Here is a 20,512-nt window from a genome sequence, read left to right as displayed (position 1 = left end):
GAGTCCGGTGGATGGCTCGAAGCTTCCTCGGTGGGTGCCCGGGTGGGTCCTGCCATTTCAGATCCCTAGGAATGGGCAGATGACCCGGTGAGATCTTTGCAGGTGGGGAAGGGGCCTTGGTGGTCCGCGGCCAGGGTCCCAATTACAGAGAGATCCCCGCAGCCGCCGCATGCACAGATCCATTTCCCTCCTCTGTATATATTGGCCTAATTTCCATCTTGATGGCGTTTAAACTCTTGAAAGATCCTTTAGCTTAGCACTTTCATCCACTCTGCACATCTGATTTTCTTCAGATTCAATCACACTTGGAACAGGCAGAGCAGACAGATTTTAGACCATGGAACAGTTAATAGATCCCAGATTGAATGTAAAGATTAACTCCACAGCCCTGTTCAGTGACTGACACTAGACATTTTACATTATCCTACAGATTCAAAATGACATAAACTGGAGGGGGATTTTCCCACTTATGACTTGCTTTAAGACAAGTTACTATCTTCTCCAAGGGGGGCTGGATAATGCCACTGCTTGTTTGATTCATTAAATGTGTCTGGGCCATCTACATTTTCACACCGTTAACGCATTTCTAAAATTTAAACATTGTTAAAATTACTCGAAAGGCTAATTTAGCACTAGGATATTTGCTACGCAGTCCTTCCCCTTCCCCAAATTCTGGAGGTTCAGCCCGCTCGTTATTGAAGTTAAGAGATGGGTTTACATTTTAGTGGTATGTAAAACCCTGTTATCTGGACCTTTAGAACCTATGAGATTTGCTACTATTTCAATAGTTCAAACAATAGCTCTAAGAACATACATGACGCAGAACGTTAATGTAGTCTACACTTACAGAATATGGATATGATTGTTTAAAGCAGTGCCCTAAATCCGTGATCGCTCTTATATAAAACCTTAATATTCCTTACGTAAGATGTGTTTTTCTTCTATTTAACGATATGAAGCACTTTGATGTGACAGTGGAAACGTTCTGTAACACTGTGTTCTAAAGGAAAGGGTAGGCGAGCTGTTTCTTTGGCTGGTCTGGGAAAGCAAGGAGCATAATAATACTGGCCCCAGCTCTGTAGCGTTTGATATTTTGTTCATGGGAAAAAAGACAAAACGATCCGTTCCCTAGCCCGCACCCGAATATGATTATTATTAAAGTAAATGTCAGTGCTCATACAAGGCTTCGCTGAATTTCCTTTTTTTTTCTTTTTAGCTTCAGTGTACAATCGATTATTGTAACGGGGGCTTCGAGGGTTTGTGCTTAAATTCACGCTGGCCCCTGTTTAATGCAATCAGAGCAGCGGAATAATTCACAACCCTGCCGTTGTTATTATTATTAAGTTTTTATACCCGGTTGTTCCCCCGAAGAACTACTGTAGAAAGGGAATGCAATGGGCACTTAAAGTCGCGGGACAGCTTTGTACATTTCAAATGAGATTCCTTGAGGGGAGTTTTAAGACTAACGCAGGTACAGTCCCAACCACAGAACTGAAAGCTCCTGACCAGAAAGGTAAAAGAAGAATAAAAAACTCTGCCATGCTAATAAACCCGGGTGTAGTTCCATACCCTTATTCTGCATGTATGCAAATCTGAGTCCCCTCTGAGGTTTGCGTGTGTTCCCAGAAGGAAACATTGCAAGCTGGGAAAAGCAACGTTTCCCTATTTTTAATGAATGCTCTTTACCCAGAGTTAATTTGATGGGAGTGTAACGGATGGGGGAGGGGCACGAACCTATTTTTATCTATTGAATTCTGGTCTATGCTGCTGTCACGATCAAGTGAAACAGCCTCGCACCTTTCACGCGGGAAGGGGGGGCGGGGCTGTGACTGACACGCCCGCAGGGGGGCGGGGGGCGAAGGGGGTGAATTCTGGAGTCGGAGAGCAACACGTTGGGTTCCCCCACACCCTGCACTTTTATAACCTTGTAAGGAAGAAGGACCGGGCTCGAGATAATCCCCAATTTCTGATTGGCCCGCACACGGCTTGATTGACACAACCCCCCCTGGCTCCGCCCAGCCCCAGTCACTTTATTGACACTAATGAGCGAGTTCTTTCCCACCGGTCTCCTGCTTGGAAGTGCTGACAGATCAAGGCAACAAATTTCAATTACAAGCCCTAATTTGTGTCCGCAGAGCGTTCGTGCCCCATGTCAGTCCTGCCTGGCCCGTCAGACGAGGCAGAGCTCGGAGGAGGAGGGGGCGGAACAGCGCCTCTGCAAACGGGACCAGTTTAGGCAAACTTGGCTGATCCCTGGCACTGGAAAAGCAGGGCGAGGAGAGCCCCGCGCCCCGCGGCTGGGGGATCGGGAGGGCGGCAGGGAGCGAGGGCCGGGCGCTGCGGCGCGGCTTTGGCCAGGGGCCCGCGCTGTGTCTATGAGCGGGGTCTAGGGCGGGGAGGGCTGCGCGCCGGGCATGGCAGAGAAGCGGCGACCCTCGCCCGGCACCGCGATGAGTCTCAAGGCTCACGCTTTCTCGGTGGAGGCGCTGATCGGAGCCGAGAAGCAGCAGCACAAGCAGCCGAAGCGGCGCAAGCTGGGCGGCGAGGAGGAGCCGGCGGCGGCGGCGGCGGCGGCAGAAGCGGGCAGCGGCTGCGAAACGGGCTCCTGCGAGGGCGCCGACATCGCCCCGTTGCAGCCCCACGCTGGGGCAGCGTCGGCGCCTGGCAGGAGCTGCGGCGAGCTGGAGCTGAGCTGCGGCGCCCAGGGACCCGCCGGTGAGTCTCCTCCCCGCTCCTATCCCACCGCGCTGGGCGCTGCAGCGGGACCGGGACCAACCTGCGCACCCCGCCCAAGCTGTCAAAGCAGCCGCTGGCCCCACACACCGGCCGGGGCCCGTGGAACTTCCCCGGGCACACTGAGAAGGGGCGGGGGGGGGGCGGATTCTGTCCCAGAGCCCAGCCCCGGCGTGGCTCATCTTTGCTCGCTGTAAACCCTCCTGCGCCGGGTCAGGCACTCCGGCTTCTCCCTCTCGCTGTGGTGGAGGCTCACTCACTCTTCTGACAGTTTTTCAAGTTTCTTTCCTCTCGCCTCCTCCCCTTCGAACCCGGCTTGGCTCCGGATCCAACACTTCCCTCCCGTCCCCTGATTATTTTTTCTCTTTAACACCGTGGTGCAAAAATCCCTCCCGCCAATGAGCTGGTAGTAAAATATCTGTCAGAGCGGAGATGTGTTAATTCAACTTCTCCAGGCATTCGGGGAAAGCAAGGGTCTGGTGGGCCCCGATCGTGTTCATTTAAAAGTTCCGTTCCCTGGTATTTTTGGCAACTGCATTTCAGGTTAACAGCACCCCAATCCTAACACTAGACGTAAAAGAGCTGAGGCGAGGAACAACGTGGATTCGTGTCCGTTAAAAAAAACCGGTGCATTAATATGCCCGAGAAGGGCAAACGCTGCAGAGGTGAAATCAAATGTCCAGCGAAATCTGCAGCCAACGCTGCGACGCTAATTCATTTCCCGCACGCCTGCAAAAAGCAGCGCAAAGAGCCTGGCTCGCTCCGTCCCGGCAGCACCGGGAAAACAGTCAGCCCGACCGTATCTCCTCGGTGCCAGGGGTTTGCTGCATGCTGGTGCTCACCCCTGAAGCGGGGCTGCCGGCGTCTGTTATCAGCTCTGAACTCCGCATATGGTCCCGGATGACTTTTCACCCCGCGCTGGGACACCCGCGTATACCCACTTGCACAGGCCGGGTATCTCTGCGCTGGGCCCGCCGCGGGAGAGACAGGAGGGCCTCGGCGCAGCGGTGTGTAAACGCTGGGAGGGACGCGCGCTGGGTCGGGAGATGCTCCAGGCCTCTCGGTGCCTCTCCCCTAGCTGCAGTGGGTGGCGTGGGAAGACTTTTGACTGGCTCTTTCTCTGCTGCTTTGGGGGCAAGGGCTGGACCCAGCAGCCCTTCCCCGGGCTCCTCTCAGTCCAAGGCGCTCCAAAGTCCCTGGGAGCTGTGGCTGCGGCGATCCCGGGCCCTGCTCTCTGCCTGACCCTCTCTTCTGCTTCCCTGCCTCCCGGCTCTCATTCCAGGCAGCTGCGAGGAGAGTTTCCTAGGAGGGTCCCCGCCAGTCTCGCCCGGCGGCTCCCCCAAGGGGTCTAGGGCCGGTTCCCCTCCGCCAACCCCGCAAGTGCCCCGGGTAGATCTGCAGGGAGCCGAGCTGTGGAAGCGCTTCCATGAGATCGGCACCGAGATGATCATCACCAAGGCAGGAAGGTAAAAAGGCGCGGCGCGCACTCATCCAGTTCCGCCTTCTGGGGCAAAGGCACTAGGGCAAAAGTGTCCTTCTGCGCCGGGCTGTTCTGCTACACCGGTCAGGAGAGACGCAGAAAGCCAGCACCCAGCTTCTGCACCTCTGGGTGGGCGCAGCAGTACCGCGGAGGGAGAAGTTGCCTAGAAGTAATCGAAATCAGACGGCACAACCACATCACAATCAAACCGCCATGAGAAAACTAAAGAGTTCAGGCCCATTTTCCCGCAGGCAGCGCTTGGGTGCACGGGTCCTTGAAGAAAGCAGTAGTTTGTTAGTCATTTGCATCCCACACTCATAAATACAACAAATGAATAGTATAAACTGGCTTGTTAATTTCTAGTCTCCGGTCCAAATAACAGTTGCAGACAGGCACATTTCTCTTTTTCTTTTTCCTGTTGTTTCTTGGAACTAGGGAAAGCTGGAATTTCTAGGAGGCTAATATGGCTAAAATTAATTGTGAAGTCCATTGATAAAGGAAGATCAGACTGAATACAAATGAGACAGGATATCCTAACTGCCCTCCTGATTTATGCTATGCTCTCCTTCAGGTGGATAAACACATTGTCTCATAATATAGCTTTGTTCATTCATGTTAATCGAATACAAAATGTGATGCTGCAGCAGCCAGATTTGTTATGCTGTTTTGGACAGCTAATTTATAATAACTATACAGATGGCATGCACAGTCTAAAATCTGCAAATACATCAAAGTGGATAAAGCAAATTGATTTATGAGCTAGGTAGATCAGGATAATTTTAGATGGGCACAGGAGCATGTGGAGTTTTAGGTTTCCTGTTCATTAGGATGAAGTCTATGAATGTTGTATTCTTTTAAAATAAACTTTCCCCCCTTTCCAATGGATACACATGGCAAAAACCTGGCTAGTATAAAAATATCTGAACTTATTAGAAATTACAAAAACATATTTGATTGAATCCATATGCTACCTTCTCCATTTTCAGCGAGGCTTTATTAATGATTGAAATGCAGTCTTAACTAGCACAAAGCAACATTTGTCTTGAGGGTCCAGTCAAAGATTTTCCTTTTTTATCTTACAGGTGCACTGAAATAACAGTAGGAACCAGTTAGCCAAGGCAGTTTCACCCTGCTGTTTATTTAGAAATTATAGAAATAACATATATTTTTTCCTTCTACAATTTTAATTTCGCTAATTGTTTAAGAACAACAGAAAACATGGAATTTAATTTGGATGGCATTTGGATTTATGTAGTAAGAAAAATTCTTTTATTAGTATGCAATCAACTAGTCATTATAAAATTTCTTATTTTTGCCCTTCAGAATGAACTTTTCATCTAAAGGCAAGTGTCAAACACACCCTGAATTGAGACATGATTTTTTTTATCTAAAATCTCCACATTGGTTAACTATTCCACTTTTGGACATCAAATGATCTAAATGATGAACTTATTTATAAACATACTTTGTACTTTGGTTTCTGCTTTCAATAAAGATGTTTTACTGTACCTTTCAAACACAGAGCAACTCATGGACTTCACCTTTAGTATGTTACAGACCATAAGTCCCTTCTGAATAAGGAACATATTGTTTGGTTAGAGCATGGTACATTGAGTTTTATAACTGCATCCTTGTTTTATTTTATATCACCATGTCTCTAATGGTATGATTTGCTGATATGTAAGTGACACACCCTTTGCTGCTGTCAGTACTCATCTGACAATTTAAATTTCTGCAGGTTGTGATCTTGCTTGATAAGAGCTGTTACTTGCGCATCTCATGTAATATATGTCTAGTAAATGGCTAGCAGGTTTTAAATGCACATGTAGCTAAAATAAAGTCTCAAAACAAAATGACTTACTATCTAACAATAAAGCTGAAATTAAATGGCGATATTTGTACTCTCAAAATGTATCACAAAACATATGAAGTATTGTTCAGCAAAAATGCACTTTAAAAATCTGTTGTAACCTATCAAATGGACCATTTCGTGGCTATGTGGCCATAATGATCAAAAAAGACTCTTACAGACTTCTCTGTGTTAGGGAGGGAGAGGGTGCTCACAAACTGGTTACTTTGCTGTACTGTAAAACTGTTCCCAAATCCGTTTCATATTAAAATGACCTCCCTTTTTCTCTGTTCAGGCGGATGTTCCCCGCAATGAGAGTGAAGATCTCAGGTTTAGACCCACATCAGCAATATTACATTGCCATGGACATTGTGCCAGTGGATAACAAAAGATACAGGTACTGTAATTGTAAAACACAAAGCTTGTGATGCAAACCATACAGATATGGCTGTTGGCAGAGAATATGAATCAAATATATATGAACAGAAGGTAGAGTTTAACGCTCTTCCAAATTTCTATTTTCATCTCAGTGCATAAAAACAAGTTTGTTGTGCCAAGTGTGCAAGAACAACTGCAGTTTTTATTGAAGTGCTTTCTACATTAGGCTTATGTTCGATAGGTGAGCAGTCATTTTATTTTTTGCTTTCACAGACTGCAATTTAGCCCCATCAAAGAGAAATTTTTCATGTATTTTGTTCCTAGTCCACGGCTACATACATCCACTTTGTGTCCCTTTGTAGTTATTTCCTATCAATGAATAAATATTAAAATTATATATTCTAGTGACACTACATTAAAATGCAAAGCATTTAAATGTTCTTGAATTATGATTCAGATGGATTTATGATAAATGCTGCTCCTTGTGTTATGGATTCAGATTAAAAAGGGATAACAGGTAGGTATCTTTAGTGATTTTGATTTAAATGAACTATGGCATTTCTGTCTGTGAAAACTTCATATTTTAAAGAATATATTTATTAATGATTGACCAGTTATGCTAATTATTTCTTTAACACTTCAAAGAAGGGTCACATTTATGTGAACTCTTACCAGGGCAGTCCTGAGCTAAGCAAGTAGTCCTATGCCTGTTGGACTACTGGTCTGATGAAATGTTTGAAGGTTTAGGCCCACAATAATTACTATTAGAACGTTTAGAAACTTTATGAATCAAGGGCCTGACCTTATTTGCCATTAAAGTCAAGAGAAGATTTTTACCAAGTGGTTCAATGGGAGCAGGATTGGACCCTTACATATTATCATTTTGTTTATTTCAACCCATTGTTAGAACAATTCAGTAAATCTATTTCCCATAGGTTTAATTGTAGAACTATGACACTTTAATATAGGGGAAGAGGATCAAGCTGAACAGACTTACTCTCAAGGAATACTTTTTTCTCACCATACCAGCACTGAGTCTGAACTACATTTCTTGTGTAACTAAAATTATTAATTGTAATTTCCTCCTTTCATAGGCACATTTATGACAATTGTAGTTCTGTTTACAGAGAAATTTTCAGCAAGGTGACCATATAAACTCCGAGAACAATTCATATAGTGGGTGGGGGGGAGGAGAAAGGGTGTTTGTTTTTGGATTATGTTATAACAAACCGAAACAGGTTTTCTCTGGGCTATGGGCTAGAGCAGTTCAATTAAAATGGAAAATCTTTATGCTGATTTGGGTCCAAATTAAGACTTTGTCAGCTGGTCATAACAGAAATGTAAATTTACACAGTACTGTGAGCATGTAGTTTCTGATCTTTATAAACAGCGATCTTTATGTCAAGACTTGAATAACATTAAAAATTCTGATATTCAGATGAGGAAATTAATATTAAATAGTAGTAGTTTTAACAATGAATATGTCTTTTTCATTTTAAATATATATGTATTATTATAGTCCTTGCTGTCTGCATGGCTGACTATTAATTTTCCAAAAAAACAAATTCAGCTCATGTTATCATATATAAAATGCAGTATTTTCATGGTTGGTACACACATATTTTTGTTAAGAATTTAGTATTATGTTTATTTTATCTTCCTAGTAAATGGTGGTGTTACTTTTATCTGATTTCACTTTTCTGTAAGCAAGGCTCTTATGCAGTGGATGTATTCTTTTATACTAATTATTATTTTAGTCCCATTACTGTGCTTGATACTTTACAAACTGCCTGCCCTGAACATCTGAACAGCAAAGAGATACCGTAACAGTTGTACACTAGGCCCAATCCTGCTCCCCTTGAAGTAAATGACAAAACTTTAACTGAAATGGTATCAGCTGAGGATAATTTATATTTAAACTTAGCAAAATTAAACCTTATCTGAAAAGTTAGGTATTGTTTTAAAACATTTTAAATAAATTCAATGAAGTACAATTTGTAATGTTCACATCTTAATATTAAATATTAAATCTAATTCATTCACAAATTAAAAAGAATAATACGTAAGATAAGAAATATTAAAACAAATAACAAACTGTATGATTTAGGTAGAGGCTGTTTCTCCACAAGAAGGAATCACGAGAAGGTATCATAGATATCATTTCATAATTGATGGCTTCGTATGATTTACATCCATACATATTTGTAATGAATAATTTTGTTTCCACTATTGATAATGTTGCATATTCTTTTTTCTCTTAAAGAGGAGAACTGTACAAAGAGACATACCTGATGAAAGTGTTGAAAGACGTTTCTTAAAATTAAATCATACTGTTTATTTTTTTTGCTAAGGGCATTGTTCTTTTTTCTGAAGGGTGTATGCCTATCAGACATATTCATTTGCACAGTTTTTAATTAGTGGGTTTTAAAAAATACATAATCTACAAAATGGCTGAATTCAGAATAAGATATTTTTACTGAAGGATAAGACATTTTTACTGCAGAATGACTTTTTTTTTTTTTTTTTAATAAAAAGAAACATAATAGGATGTGGGTTTTTTATTTAAATATTTCTGTGGTACTGTCGAGAAGATCAATATGGTTCTCACAGAATTCTTCTCCTTTTAATTTCATTCTCTTTTTCATTGTCACAAGATGCGTTGTATCTGGAATAGTTTTATTTGTGGACTGTTTCATGTTAGAAACAACATGCTAAGTGAGTCATATAAAGAGTTGTTTATGTCATTGTATAGATTAAGGGCCAGATTTTGCTCTGTTTATACTGGAGGCCATCCAGAGTGATGCCATTGAGATCAGTGGATCTATCCCAGCGTAATTGGTGGTTAGTGGAAAGACTGCAACTGGCTTTAATGAGAGTTGGATCAGGCTCTAAATGAGAGCAGAATTTGGTCCTGTCTATTGTAGATACTTTTGCTAATATTTTGTAACTCAGCTGTATGCAGCAACTGAAAATTGAAAGTTGAAATAAAAGTAAATTAAACATGTTATTTGCAGCAAAGAACACAATTGTGTTTCTTAGTGCAGCTATTAAGGTAACTTGACAGTGGTGAGAGAGAAGGCTCCCCAAAATGCTGTGACTTTGTTTATATTGATTACTTGCCTTTTATCTCTCAAATCTCAGTTGAATTTCCTCACTATTTTTATAGACTTCTTTTAAGTTGGTTATTTTCCCTCTTTTTTTTTTCCTGTTGGAAAAATGATCACTTCTCTCTGGGATATTGTGACTAGATCCATTGTAATTATTGTCCCTCAACATTTGTACATTGACGGGTGCTGTACATATGAAGTCCTGCTATATCAATATAAATCAGCCTGATGAATTATTTCCAGTTCAATTCTGACAGATGTTGGGCTTCTTTTTATAGGTATGTTTACCATAGCTCTAAGTGGATGGTGGCCGGGAATGCTGATTCACCAGTACCTCCTCGTGTGTATATTCACCCTGATTCACCCGCCTCAGGGGAGACTTGGATGAGGCAAGTGATCAGCTTTGACAAACTGAAACTTACGAACAATGAGCTGGACGATCAAGGGCATGTGAGTATCCCATGTCTTACAATATTGCAAACTAGCACATCAGTCATCAAATAAAGATTTTATGATGTATACCTTCCTGTTGACAAGAATGAACTCAGCCTTGCAAAGCTTCATAAAAATTGACCAGCACACATACAAAATCTGCTCGTTCTTTAGCTTTGATAATTGATTGATGATTTTTTAAAAATGGCTGCTAGTTTATTTGCCCCTCAAAAATATAAGACCCCTGGATAAATAGAATTGTGCAAGACTGGATTAACTAAACTAAAAGTACAGAATTGCTCTCATATTTTACCACCATATCTATCTATCTTGCAATTTCAGTTTTTATCAAAAAAGTGTGCTTAAATTCACAAGTATTGCGAATAAATGTTAGTAATATGTAATAAGTTTATGTGAATAAAAAGTACATTTAACTGTTTTTTTTTAACCTAAACATTCGTGTGAAATCCCATGGGGTGTTAATAATTGCACTCCAAAATGAACAACATGGGAGCTGGGTTCACTCTGATAATGATTTATTACATACCTTATGAAGCAAGACCCTTTCACAGCTGAGGCTCATTACTTCTGAAAAAGCTGGCAAACTGCTGCAGTATGAGTGCTCTGTTTGCAAGCTATGAATTGTTTAGTTATGACATTATCTAATGTGACAAAATGTGTTTATATTCATATTTCCTTTTCTCTTGAAAACTGTTGAAACATGACAGATGTAAGCCAGCATCTTTCCAACAATCCCTAAAATAGTTGTACTTGACACCTTAGGAAATAATTAAAAAACAAGAATTGTTTTTAGACAGGATGAAGTCTTTACTTTGGACAAATCCAGTAATAAATGGCAAATGTTGGGGTTCTTTCAAAAGGAACATTGAATTCAAAGTGTCTAGAGTTTTAGGAACTTGAGTGACAAGTCACAGACTGGATGTGGGTTCCATTGACTCTAAAGTGGCCAGACTTATTAAATAGGATGATTCCTCAGTCACGAAAAGGGATAAAATGGAATACCCCGAGTACTATATGCAAAGATGCTATATATAGCTATCAGCACTTTTCTTCTGTGCACATTTCCCATTGAAGTCAGCGGGACCACTGCTTGCAGAACAGTGTGAGAACATGGTCCCAATTGTAAATTCTACAAGCACCTCCATTTTCTCTAAAGAAAATATGTGTCTATAGGGAACGTCTGTACTGCAGTCATAGGGTGTGACTGCAGCTTGGGTGGACGTACTGAGCTAGCTGTAATCTAGCCCGGTTGGGTACCGGAGCAGTGAAATCAGGGTTCCAGGTGGGCTTGTACAGCCCATGCTGAATGTCCCTACATGGGAGGGGGTAGTAAAGTGATGGGGCCAAGTCATACCTAATTAAATAGTGGATTTGCACTAGAGATAAATCTGGTCCAATAACTCTGCTGTGTTAAGCCTTGTTCTTTATCTCGGCAGTCTTTTTTCAGTTCTTTGCCTATCCTTTGTTTATGTTACATAGGTGTGAGCAACTATTTTTTCCCATCTGATTGCAAGAAAGAGTCATACTATGTTATCGGCAGATGTTGCCGGAGTCAGATTGCTGTTTCACTGTAGATACGACCATAAAAGGTTTTGAATTAACAGTATTTCTATTTAGGATTTAATGCCTCCCCCCAATATTTACACTGTATATCTGTGGAATTATGATCCGGGGGGTCTGATTCTGTGGTCCTGGAATGAATAAAATGTTATTCAGCCTGAGAAGTTCCATGGGCTTCAGTGGGATTACTTGTGTATCTGCAATTAATGTGAACACGGGTTGCACCAACATTTTACTGAAGTGCTTAAAAAAAGTGAAGAGAGCTGCAATTCTGGAAGACTCCAATTCTACAGCTGACAGGCTGTGTCGACACTTGCAGTTAGTAGTGTGATTCTGAGATCGTATAGACATACTCGCACTGTGTGCTAAAAATAGTAGTATAGTGTTGGTAGCCTGGGCAGAAACGAGTGGCAGCCTGACCTAGCTGCCCCAAGTATGTACTCATGAGGTCCAGACCGGTTTGTGCTCAAGGCAGTTAGCCAATGCCACCCCGCACCGCTGCCCCATGTTACTGCAGCTACACTACAGCTTTTAGCTTGCTAGTTCCATGAGAGCTATAGAGAGTATGTGTAGGTGAGCTGGGAATCACACCCCTACCTCCAAGAGGAGACGTAGCCAACTGTCCAGGCAGATTGTTGTAACCATTGACTTCAGTGAGGCTACATATGGACACAGCAGTCTGCCCATGTACTATTAGTTGCAGGACTGGGGCTCAAGATTTAATCTTGAAGATGGACAAAGAGCTAAATTACTGTATTTACTGTACTGTATGCTGTATACTATACTATATTGTGCAAGGCCACATTTCAGGCTTTCCTCCCCCTGAGCGGAAATCCACAGTGTTTGTAGCACATCCTTATTCATGGTGCAGAGAAATTTAAAATTACTGGAGCGCTCTTTATTTATTAAAGTTTCAGTTGGAAGCTAGCCAAGTAGTATTCTTCTACAGAGATTCAAGATACATTGAACTGATTGAGAACTGCAACATCGCCCCCTCCCAAAATAAAATAAAAAATGGAAATTTAAGGGTTTTTTTTTAAAAGACAATAGACGGTTGGTTGCAAACTTCATATTTCTAAAATCTGGGACATGGCAAACACTCATCCTTATCAGAAAAGGCAAAAACAGAAAGCAGAGAAGTGTCTATTTCAATGGGTACATTTTTTCTTTTTGAGTAGCATGGAATGCAGAATTGAAATGGCTATGCAGCCTCTGGGGGCCTCCAGCAATATTGGAAAAGGAAAAATTGCATATTTTTTGATGAATATAAGAAATAATTATGTTTCACATAAATGGTAATTACCCACTTTTCTCTGCATGGTGGCAAAAGAGAGGGGTGTTAGATAAGAAGAGCTAGCAGTCAGGCCCACATAGTCTCCCAAAATATTATTTTTTATATTCAAGGTCTGAATCTTCTTTCCTCACATCCTTAATTTGGTGGATTTTATGCTTTTGCAAAGTTTATTTTCACTGTGCTCAGGCAGAATGGCTTGGAGAAACCTCCACTTGGCTTCTACAGTTCTGCTCCACACTCACCTCTTGATGGTCATATAAGGAGAAACAGAATTTAGCCTTTGAACACATTTTACATGTGTCCAGTTCTCCATTTTGACACCCTGTTGATTTTGCTCTTTCCAAACACCTATATTCTTCCTAAGTATGGCCAGTTTACACACAAGTTTCTCCGCTAGTGTTCTGGGGCTTGATTCTGATCCTTCAGCAACATAACTCCATTGACCTCCATGGAATGACAGTCGTGTGCGATGAGTTGGAGCGCTTAATCTACACTGTAGTACTAACTTACTGGTACTGGCAGCAGGGCCAGTCACATTTCACAAAGCTGCTTGCTGTTGCAACTAATCAACGACACTAAGTAAATAGGTAAAATACTCTAAAGTCAATGTTACACATTTTTAAGGGGCATGTTAAAATATTAGCTAACCCAGGTGCCCTACTATCCTCAAGCTGTACGTGTAACTCCCATTCATGTGAGTTGGGGCTACATATGTGAACTGTTGGGGCTACATACGTGAACTTTACAACATATTAGTAAACATTTATGTTGTGAAAGTGACTAATGGCCAGCCAGGTCAGGGCCCTGTGCAGAATGACAGTAAGTGACAGTGCCTTCCCCAATTTTAGCCCTTTGTTTAGAACTGAACATGGCTACATTTCTTAATATTTTAGGGCCACTCACTTTGCTGTTTGAACACTTCCTGTAAACACTCTTGTGTGCTAATGTTGTCATCAGCATTTTGATTGGGAGTCCTTGTCTTCCCACTTTTATAGTAATGTTGTATAAACAGACACATGGAACAGATCTTGAAGTGGTTTTGCACATAGAATCCCCATGTGAATTTTGCATGTGGAACAACTGGAGGGTCAGGTGAAATTTATAAAGACACATTTTCAATGTGATACTTGCATACTTAATGGGAGTCACCCAGTTAATTTGTCGCCGACTGCTTTGAAAAGGTAATGAATCTTAAATTATACAGGGCAGTAATCTCCACTGAGACACTGGGGTATAATGCTGTCCCTTGAAAGACATCAGTATCATTAATTAGAGATTTTACGATGATGAAAAGGAAATCTTCATATTACGACTGACACAGATACACAAACATGCTGCACACATCACACGTGCATACGTCCTCTTTCTTATACTAACCCCTTTCCCCTGCAGTCTCTGGAATAGAGGCTCCCAGGTAATATCAATCTTCTTTGATTAGAACTGGTTGAAATTTTCACACCCTTTTTATCAAGATTTCAATGGAAAAAAATTCAATATTTTGACATTCTTCCACTAACTACTTTTGATGCAGAGTAAATTGTTTTAACCCCTAGTTTGAAATAGAGTCCTACCTGTGGTATTGAAATTGAATTAAATTTGTCTATTTTCTCCCCTCTGTAATGCAGTGGTCAGATTACAGGTGGAGGCAGGCCATTGTTCTGCTCACGTTCAAAAGTTCAGAGTAGCTGTAGATTTTTTGTTAAAATGACCTGCAGTGAAAAGTTGAAAGTGTTGCCATTTAAATTTGCATTGCTAAGTTTTGTGAAGGTGATAGGGGGCAGTTTATACGTCTTAGACCCAAATGTTTCTCCCCACGTCCAAAGCCTGAATAAATGAGCTTTGCACAAAGGGTCAAAAAGGATTTTTGCTTGGTTGGTTGGCTTGGTTTTCAAGATGTGGGGAAAGGAACCTGGCAGCTAGGAGAAAAGCCCCTTGTGCTGCTAGGCTGCAGGCAAGTGGGGGAGGACCCCTATTGTGCTGGTGTTATTGATTGTCTTTTGGTTATGCATAAGGCTCCCATCATTGGGCTCCATTGTGACAGGCATTCCATAAACACTCCTTAGAAAGTCCCTGCTACAAAAAATGTCACGTGTGGCTGCGCGTTCATTGGCCCTGTCACTTTGTATGGAAAAGGGGAGTTGCAGCAAGGTCCTTCTGCATGGTGTGCATGCCCATGGAGCAGTAACATTGGCTTCCCTTGTGTTTAGGGCCAGCTGTAGCCACTGCTAGGGCCAAGGTTTGTTCTTTGGTGCTGTTGTTTTGTTCTTTGTCATTCCGCATTAAGAACAAGATCTTCACCACTATGGGGTAGATACTTAAGTCATTTAAAAAGAAAGCTTAAATGCTGCAAGAAATGATAGCACCACCAGACAAATGATGCCATGGTACACTGATTAGCACCTTCCATCACAGGCTGCTGTGCCTCTTCTCATGGTTCCACTGAAATATTTGTTTTTATAGCATGGTCAGGAAGCTGAAGACCTTCATGGGTAATCAGTACAAGAACAATGAGCCTAAGGGAACAACAGGGAAGAGAGTGAGAACAAGATATTAACATAGTCATTATTTAAAAAATCCTAACGATGCGATATTAACATTTAAGATGAGCTATTCTGCAAGTAAAATTAAAGTGTGTGGAAAGCCAGCTTGCTTCCTAGGAACTGGACTGTCAGTTTGCAATTGCAGTTTGTGTTGTTGCACTGTCCCTGGAGCAGCCTGGGAGGGAGATTGGGACTCTTCAAGTCACAGAAATGGCGTGCCTGCCTTCGACTTCCTTACTCCCATTCACAGGGCGGACCATGGCCTGGATCTAAAGGAAATGAACCAGTATTTTGTTACACCTCGTACCGTACTGAGCTGCTTGTCAATTTGAGTATAATTATCTTAAATAAAGAATGGACTGGTCTGAGATGGGTGTCGTTGACTGGGTCATGCTGTGTAATGAATTATTAAAGGTATGCAGCCAACTTAAAAAAATAAGTTCAAGGTAATGTCAATTCTTTGGCCATTTTTGTGGTTTGCATGTTTCCTGCTTTTTAAAAGACCCACACAAACAGGGGAACCTGACTGATTCTCCAGGGACAACGGTGTAGAGCCAGTCTACTCAGAGCTATTAAATGCACAGAGGAAGCAAACTGAAAACATAGAGCTTCTTTTCTCTAATCTCTCCGTGATAGGAATTATAGGCATTACTAACAACAATAGAGGGTAATACATTTTCAGGGAGAGGTGTGATTTAGTTATTTGTTTATTAAATTGGCAATGTCTTGGGCCCACTTCACCATTGCCCTGCACCTTGTGTAGTCATTTAACCCAGTACAAAGGCTGTGTGTATGTAAACTTCTGCCTAATCAGAATAGTAGAAAAGCAATTTATCCCCACTGTATTTTCCACTGAATGCATCCGATGAAGTGAGCTGTAGCTCACGAGCGCTTATGCTCAAATAAATTGGTTAGTCTCTAAGGTGCCACAAGTCCTCCTTTTCTTTTTGCGAATACAGGCTAACATGGCTGCTACCCTGAAACCTGAAATTTATATTCAATTATGCTGGTGTAAATGACTAGGCAAGGTGCAGGGCAATGGGCAACTGGGGTTCTACTGTATAGTTTTAGCTTGATCCTGCATTTTTAATACACCCATTACTCTCTTACATCATCAGGTATTTAGGGTGTGCAAGGAATGCAAGATCAGACTTTTGCTGTTATTTACCTGCTAATTCTTCTTTTATAGAGATTTTTCCAACAGAAAAACTCTGGAAAGATTGTTGGAAGAGATATTTAAACACTCAATTCAACAAAGCCAATATCTAGCCTTTCGCTGTAAGCGAGGCTGCAGAAGCTGGGGAAGACACCTTGAATTAGAATAACCATAGGTAGGGCCCTACCAAATTCATGGTCCATTTCGGTCAATTTCATGGTGATAGGATTTTAAAAATCGTAAATTTCATGATTTCAGCTATTTCAAGTGCAGGGTGCTGTACTTGTAGGATCCTGACCCAAGAAGGAGTTGTCGGAGGGTCGCAAAGTTATTGCAGAGTAGGTTGTGGTACTGCTACCCTTACATCTGCACTGCTGCTGGCAGCGGCACTGCCTTGAGAGCTGCTGGCCAGGAGCCCCGCTCTGAAGGCAGAGCCGCCGCCAGCAGCAGCCCAGAAGGAAGGAGGGCACGGTACGGTGTTGCCACCCTTACTTCTGGGTTGCTGCCTGCAGAGCTGGGCCCGCAGTCTGCAGCCGCCACTCTCTGGCTGCCCAGCTCTGAAGGCAGCAGTGCAGAAGTAAGGGTGGCCTGGAGTGGTATTGCCACCCTTATTTCTGCGCTGCTGCTGGCAGGGTGCCACCTTCAGAGCTGGGCGCCCGGCCAACTGTGGCCGCTCTCTAGCTGCTGAGCTCTGAAGGCAGCACAGAAGTAAGGATGGCCATGCCGCAACCCTCCTAAAATAACCTTGCGACCCCCCCTGCAACTCCCTTTTGGGCAGGACCCCCATTTGAGAAACGCTGGTCTCCCCCTGTGAAATCTGTATAGTGGAGGGTAAAAGCACATAAAAGACCAGAGTTCACAGGGGGGAGACCAGATTTCATGGTCTGTGAGGCGTTTTTCATGGCTGAGAATTTGGTAGGGCCCTATCCATAGGGGACTGTCTGAAGTCATTTACTGGAGCTCTTCTGATGTCATTGTCAAAAAGCCCAATTGCAATGTAATGAAAACCTTGATTATCCAGAAACTTTGCTTCTCCAAAACAGGATTATGTCCCCCAGCCAGGACTAAATGTATTAAAAAGTACTCTGCCTAGCCAACCCTTGTTTATCCAAGCTAATTTAATGACCCCATTTTGTTTGGAGAAATGAGGTTTCATGGTATTTGGCATTATTCAGGCCATGTGACGTTAAGGGCTCCATGTTGTGATGTCTGATTGCATAAGCACTCTGCGGCTGCTAAAGAAGCAGGAAATTTAAAATAGGTTGCTCTTGAATCTTGATTAAAGCTTCTGCAAGCCAGTAGCTATGGGACTGGTGATTTATTTATTGATTAGACCTTCCAAAATTGCCAAGCTTCTGATTTTTTAAAAAAGAAATCTTTATTAAAAGTGTGTTTATCTTTAATGAAATGGAAGAAAACATAAGGACAAAACTTCGATGTTTTAAGCCTCCTTCAAAATGTAGAAATACCACCGCAATCCTGCAAACGATTATGGATGTCTTTAATTTGAGGCACTGATATTCATAAGATTTTTATAGAATTTGGGCCTAAATCCTTAGTAAAGGGAATTGTTCTTTTTCCTAAATTGACACATGTATATTATGGTGAGTGTAGATATTATTCCCGTATAAGTAATGCTCCTTGTATCTGTTTACATACTGTAAATACACAGCTTTCAGAGTAGAAGCCGTGTTAGTCTGTATCCGCAAAAAGAAAAGGAGTACTTGTGGCACCTTAGAGACTAACAAATTTATTTAAGCATAAGCTTTCGTGAGCGACAGCATCCAAAGAAGTGAGCTGTAGCTCACGAAAGCTTATGCTCAAATAAATTTGTTAGTCTCTAAGGTGCCACAAGTCCTCCTTTTATTTTTGTAAATACACAGTGGCTAACGTTTGCAACTGTGACATTTGGAGGTTTTCTTCAAGCCACTGCTCTTGGAGTCATGAGAATCTCAGCTTTCATTTTAAATACAACCCCAACAAAGTATGTTTCTAGCCCTTATGGTCACAAAAGCCAACCAACCAAATCCACCACCACCATACTTCAAGCATTTTCAATATTGTCTTAAAGATTCAAAATCCAGAAAGCAAACTGATTTTATTTTAGAAAAAAATCTCATATGGTGAAATCCATCCCCACTGAAGTCTATGGCAAAATTCCTATTGACTTCCGTGAGGCCAGCATTTCACCCGTGATTTTTAAGCCAATCTCATTATTTTTTGACTTCCTCACTCATTAATTTTGAATGTTTAGGGATGGCAATGTTGTAAGTACATAGTGATTAGACTACTGTAATGACACCATTATAAATTATAGAAAACTTAATTTCCAGGAAATTGCATGATAAGCAACACATGCCATAATCTTTTTCCAAAATGCTACCAGCATTGAAACAGCGGGGCATCCTTTCTAACAAATATTACCTTTTCTTTGTTTTATTTTGTATAGATTATCCTTCATTCTATGCACAAATACCAGCCTCGTGTCCATGTCATTCGTAAAGACTGTGCAGATGATCTGTCTCCAGTCAAGCCCATTCCTTCCGGAGATGGCGTCAAAGCTTTCTCCTTTCCTGAAACCGTTTTCACTACTGTAACAGCATATCAGAATCAACAGGTAACTTTGGCTTTTTAAAAAATATTTTACTGGCTTTTCAGAATATGTCAGACAAGTACAAGAGAAGAAAAGGATAAACTTTTACTTCACCACTTAGTAATAAGGCATTTGTCTAATACTCTAAATATTTAAAAGCTTTTTGTATGACTGTAGCATGTAGATGCCACAACTGAGACAGGAGTGCCAGTGTGCAAGGCACTGTACATAGTAAGAGATGGTTCCTGCCCTGAAATTCTTGCAGTTTGAATAGACAGGACATAAGAAGTTCTATCCCTGTTTTACAGTTAGGGATTGAGATACAATTCCCAGGGGAGTTGGGTGCCTAATACCTATGAGGATATGGGCCAAAGAGGTTATGGCTACACGTACAGCGCTGCAGTGGTGCAGCGGCACCGGTGCAACGTGTCTGTTGAAGATGCTCTGTGCCAACGGGAGACACTCTCCCACCGACATAGCTCTGTGCACACTAGCGCTTATGTTGGTGGAACTTATGTCACTCGGGGAGGTGGAATATTCACACCCCTGAGCAACAGAAATCTTGCTGACATAGGCTGTAGTTTAGACATAGCCTGAAGGCCAGATTTTTAAAGATATTCTGCCTCAAATGCAGATAGGTACATAGGCACTTCTGAAAATCCCATAGGTGCTTAACTCTCACTGACTTCAAAACACCTTCCAACGTTAGTCAAGTATTGATGTCCCCAAGTTGTAAAAGGGGAAGTTAGTTTTTAATTTAGTAATTAATAGCTTTCATTAACTTCTAAAGGAGCAGGATTGGCCCATAAACAACCTATTCAAATTAACGCCGTGAGCTGCAGAGAAAAAATTAAAACCCAGGTTGCCCGACTCCGAGTCTTCTGCTCTAACCATGTTGTCTAAGTATAACACACAATGACATCATATTTAGTATAGTCGCATTTTATTCATTCTAAATAATTTAGCACAATTATGTTTTGGTTTGTGTGTATTTGTGTATATATAAATATAAACTTTGTGCTTATTAATGGCCTACTTTCTTCAGAAAGTAGAAAGCAAAATGATTTAATGATGCAATATAAATTTAAAGGGGGAGAGTCATCTGATTGATGGGCTACCATTATTTGGTAACTATTTTGTTGATTTAAAGAAATTACAAGTATTTTTTTTCTTGTGTTCCATTTGTTTATAGTATGTACATGTGAACATAGCAGCCTAACAGAAATCTTTCTCATTCAGCATCTCCTTCTCTGTTTGTATATATGTTATGTAACTCTGTCACAGACAAGGAGGCTATGCACTGTCTTAGTTGAAGCAGGAACATTTTCCAGACAACTTCTTTCAAGAATCCCAACCAGCCTTTGTGTAA

The 20,512-nt window shown here is 41.7% G+C and overlaps 1 protein-coding gene across 1 annotated transcript in view; it reads left to right on the top strand.

The window, feature by feature from the left end:
• Positions 1–2,055: 2,055 nt before the first annotated feature.
• Positions 2,056–20,512, top strand: part of TBX18 (T-box transcription factor 18) — a 32,198-nt gene continuing 13,741 nt past the window's right edge. The window contains exons 1-5 of the mRNA XM_048845100.2: positions 2,056–2,715; positions 4,016–4,199; positions 6,358–6,459; positions 9,826–9,997; positions 19,000–19,167. Of these exons, the coding sequence (XP_048701057.2) occupies positions 2,415–2,715; positions 4,016–4,199; positions 6,358–6,459; positions 9,826–9,997; positions 19,000–19,167 (927 nt within the window). The 5' untranslated portion in view covers positions 2,056–2,414. The remainder of the gene's footprint in view (positions 2,716–4,015; positions 4,200–6,357; positions 6,460–9,825; positions 9,998–18,999; positions 19,168–20,512) is intronic.

The sequence above is a fragment of the Caretta caretta genome, chromosome 3 (genome assembly GCF_965140235.1).
Source record: "Caretta caretta isolate rCarCar2 chromosome 3, rCarCar1.hap1, whole genome shotgun sequence".
Lineage (NCBI taxonomy): Eukaryota > Metazoa > Chordata > Testudines > Cheloniidae > Caretta > Caretta caretta.
This window is presented reverse-complemented; position numbering and strand designations above follow the sequence as displayed.